The sequence below is a fragment of the Melanotaenia boesemani genome, chromosome 15 (genome assembly GCF_017639745.1).
Source record: "Melanotaenia boesemani isolate fMelBoe1 chromosome 15, fMelBoe1.pri, whole genome shotgun sequence".
NCBI lineage: Eukaryota > Metazoa > Chordata > Actinopteri > Atheriniformes > Melanotaeniidae > Melanotaenia > Melanotaenia boesemani.
The window spans coordinates 30873815-30876685 of record NC_055696.1 but is presented as its reverse complement, the minus strand read 5'-3'; the positions used below and the strand labels follow the sequence as shown (position 1 = coordinate 30876685).

The 2871-nt window shown below is 38.6% G+C and overlaps 1 protein-coding gene across 1 annotated transcript; it reads left to right on the top strand.

The window, feature by feature from the left end:
- Positions 1 to 351: 351 nt before the first annotated feature.
- On the top strand, positions 352 to 1281 carry LOC121653974 (olfactory receptor 146-like). Its single transcript, XM_042007782.1, has one exon. The coding sequence runs from the start codon at positions 352 to 354 to the stop codon at positions 1279 to 1281; it is 930 nt and encodes a 309-aa protein (XP_041863716.1).
- Positions 1282 to 2871: the final 1590 nt, after the last annotated feature.

The window sequence follows — 2871 nt, the reverse complement described above, 5'->3', positions numbered from 1 at the left end:
GCGGGGAGAACCACATTAAATTGCTCATATTACATCATCCATGAAACTAAATGATCCCCTGATGTTTAAACTGGCTCTACAAATACACCACTCTGCATTGGTGCTGCTGTGCAGTGTGAACTTGCTCTTGATACCAGCAGGTATTACTCTACTAGCTGTAATTTGCTCATGAAACTGTTTTTCATAACTACTAAATTTTGTAAAAGAATATGTATGTTTTATTTTGTTCCTGTTGTAGCTCCTACTTTCATTTCATGTTCTTTTTCTTGTTTGATAGTGAACTTTGTTGTTGTATAATCACTTGATGCATAATTTAATCTCCACCGTTATTAACTGTTTTGTTCTTTCAGGATGGAAAACTACACCTACAACAGCTTCATCCTCCAGCTTGAGGGATTCAAGGTCACAGAGGATTTCATGTACCCTGTGTTTTTCTTGTTTCTTTTTTCTTACATTGTGATTATGATCATGAATTTGGGTATTCTGGTTCTAATCTTCATTGATAAGAACCTCCATCAGCCCATGTATATACTTTTCTGCAACCTGACAGTCAGTGATATCATTGGAAGCACGCATATTTTACCTCGGCTGCTTTCAGACATGCTGCTGCCTCCCTCTGAGCGTCTCATCTCTTATTATGAGTGTGTGGTTCAGGCTTTTACCACACAGATGTTTGGTACCACTTCTCACACAACACTTATGATTATGGCCTTTGACAGATATGTGGCCATCTGCCATCCTCTGCGCTACTCTGCCATCATGACCAACAAAATGATCATCAAGCTGACAGTTTCTGCCTGGGGAGTTCCCTTCGTTCTGGTGGGGGTTCTGCTGGGTCTGACCATACGGCTGAACCGATGCAGGACTCTGATTGCAAACCCCTTCTGTGACAATGCCTCATTGTTTAAGCTGTCATGTGAGAGTGTTGTCATTAATAATATTTACGGCCTCGCTTTCACTGTTGTCCTGTGCATAGCTTCTATAGGCAGCACTGTTCTCACCTACACCAGGATTACAATAGTCTGTCTGACCAGTAAGAACAAGTCTCTGAACAAAAAAGCCTTTAAAACCTGCAGCACTCATCTGATTGTGTACTTGATTATGTCACTCACTGGTTATACTATAATTATTCTGCACCGCATCCCTCAGTACTCAGACTACAAGAAACTCTCTGCTATTCTCTTTGTTATTGTGCCTGGGGGCCTCAATCCCATCATTTATGGTTTGCAGTCTAAAGAGATTCGAAGTTTCTTATCCAAAATTTCCTTTTCAAGTAAGTGAATGCCATAAAAAAAAAGTAGATGGCAACAATAACCTTTGACTTTCAAGATATCAAAGTAAACACAGAACATGAGTGAATCATTGCAAATTCACCTGCATAGAGTGTTTTTTACTTTTAACATGTCCTGTCCAGCATGTTGGCAGCAGAATGATGGTCTGGCTGCTGTTTTGTGCCAAACAAATTTGCTTTGCTAAGGCGAGCTTTAAGGATATAAGACTCCACTTAATAATATGATTTCTTTTTACCTTTTTTTTTGTTTGTTTGTTTTTAGTGCTGGGCAACTATTAAATTTTTTACAAACACTACAACAATCATCAGGGGTCTCCAACCTGTGACTCTGGAGCTGCCAGTGGCTCTCTGGACCTTCCACAATGCCTCTAAATATGTGGCTAAAATATTTTTATAAATCTATTTTTCTTGTCATTAGGTTGGAAACCAGAGCCTTTTGTGTGTGTGTGTGTGTGTGCGTGCGTGTGTGTGTGTGTGTGTGTGTGTGTGTGTGTGTGTGTGTGTGTGTGTTTTACTTTACTTCATTTTCCACAAATATCTACATCCCTTAGAAGTAAGTCTGTCTTTCCTCTTTCTATACAAGTTTTATGTTTTTCTTTATTTTAAAACCTGAGAATGGAAATAAAAATGTGGCTCTTCATTAAAAATATATATTAAGTTGCCTTTTTGAAAAGTCTTGTAACATTTGCATCTCTAAAGGAGTTTTATTTAGCTGGCTGAGGGCAAAATGGCTCTTTGGATAGGAAAGGCTGCAGACCCCTGCACTAAACACATAAACAGGTTTAGCAGCAGTTTTCTCTTTAAACAGCAACAATTAAAATATTTCTTCATATATATTTATAAAGTCAAATATTTATGACAAAGAAGGTTGAAATGTTTGAAATGTTCAGGATTTACTAACTAAAAGGTAAAAAGTCAGCAGGATGAATTTAAAGCTGTGAAGCTGCTTCCTTCTAAACACAGAAGGAACAATATGTGATGAATATCAGCATCAGGTGAACAGACAGAAAGCAGGATTAGAATCTCACAGCTTCTAGATGGTGAGGAGAGAGAAATATTCACAAAATGCACAATAACTTCCATCCATGCACCTTTAGTGCTTCATTATCCAGGTTTCTGGCCTATAAGTTCTCTAACTTTGCACTTGTAGGTTGACTGTTTAGTTTCACCTCTGCACCTGCAGCCTCCACTATCGGGAGTTAAGGGTTAACATCTTAAAATGCAACTGTAAACGTGTGGTATCCACAGAAAGTCCAGAATCTCAGGTAACAGCTCAGTAAAATCATTTCTATCACCAACAAACACAGTTTAGACAACAATAATTAAAAAACCAGGTACACAAAGTCCAAAAAGTATTATTGATTGAAAGTAAAGTTAGTGGCCCCACTCAACGCATGAACAGACGCTTTCAGTAAACGACTCCTCTACTGAAAGCTCACATCTCACAGATTCCACAGCTGGACGTTTCATCTCACTTTGACCAAGATTCACCGAACCAGAGGCAGAGAAAGGCCCAATTTATGCTTCACGTTTGTAAAAGTCAGAAAGCATGTCTTACCTTTACTGTCTTGCCTAAATTA

Excerpts from the sequence above, each read along its gene's own strand:
- LOC121653974 (XM_042007782.1), top strand. The coding sequence starts at position 352 with ATGGAAAACTACACCTACAACAGCTTCATCCTCCAGCTTGAGGGATTC.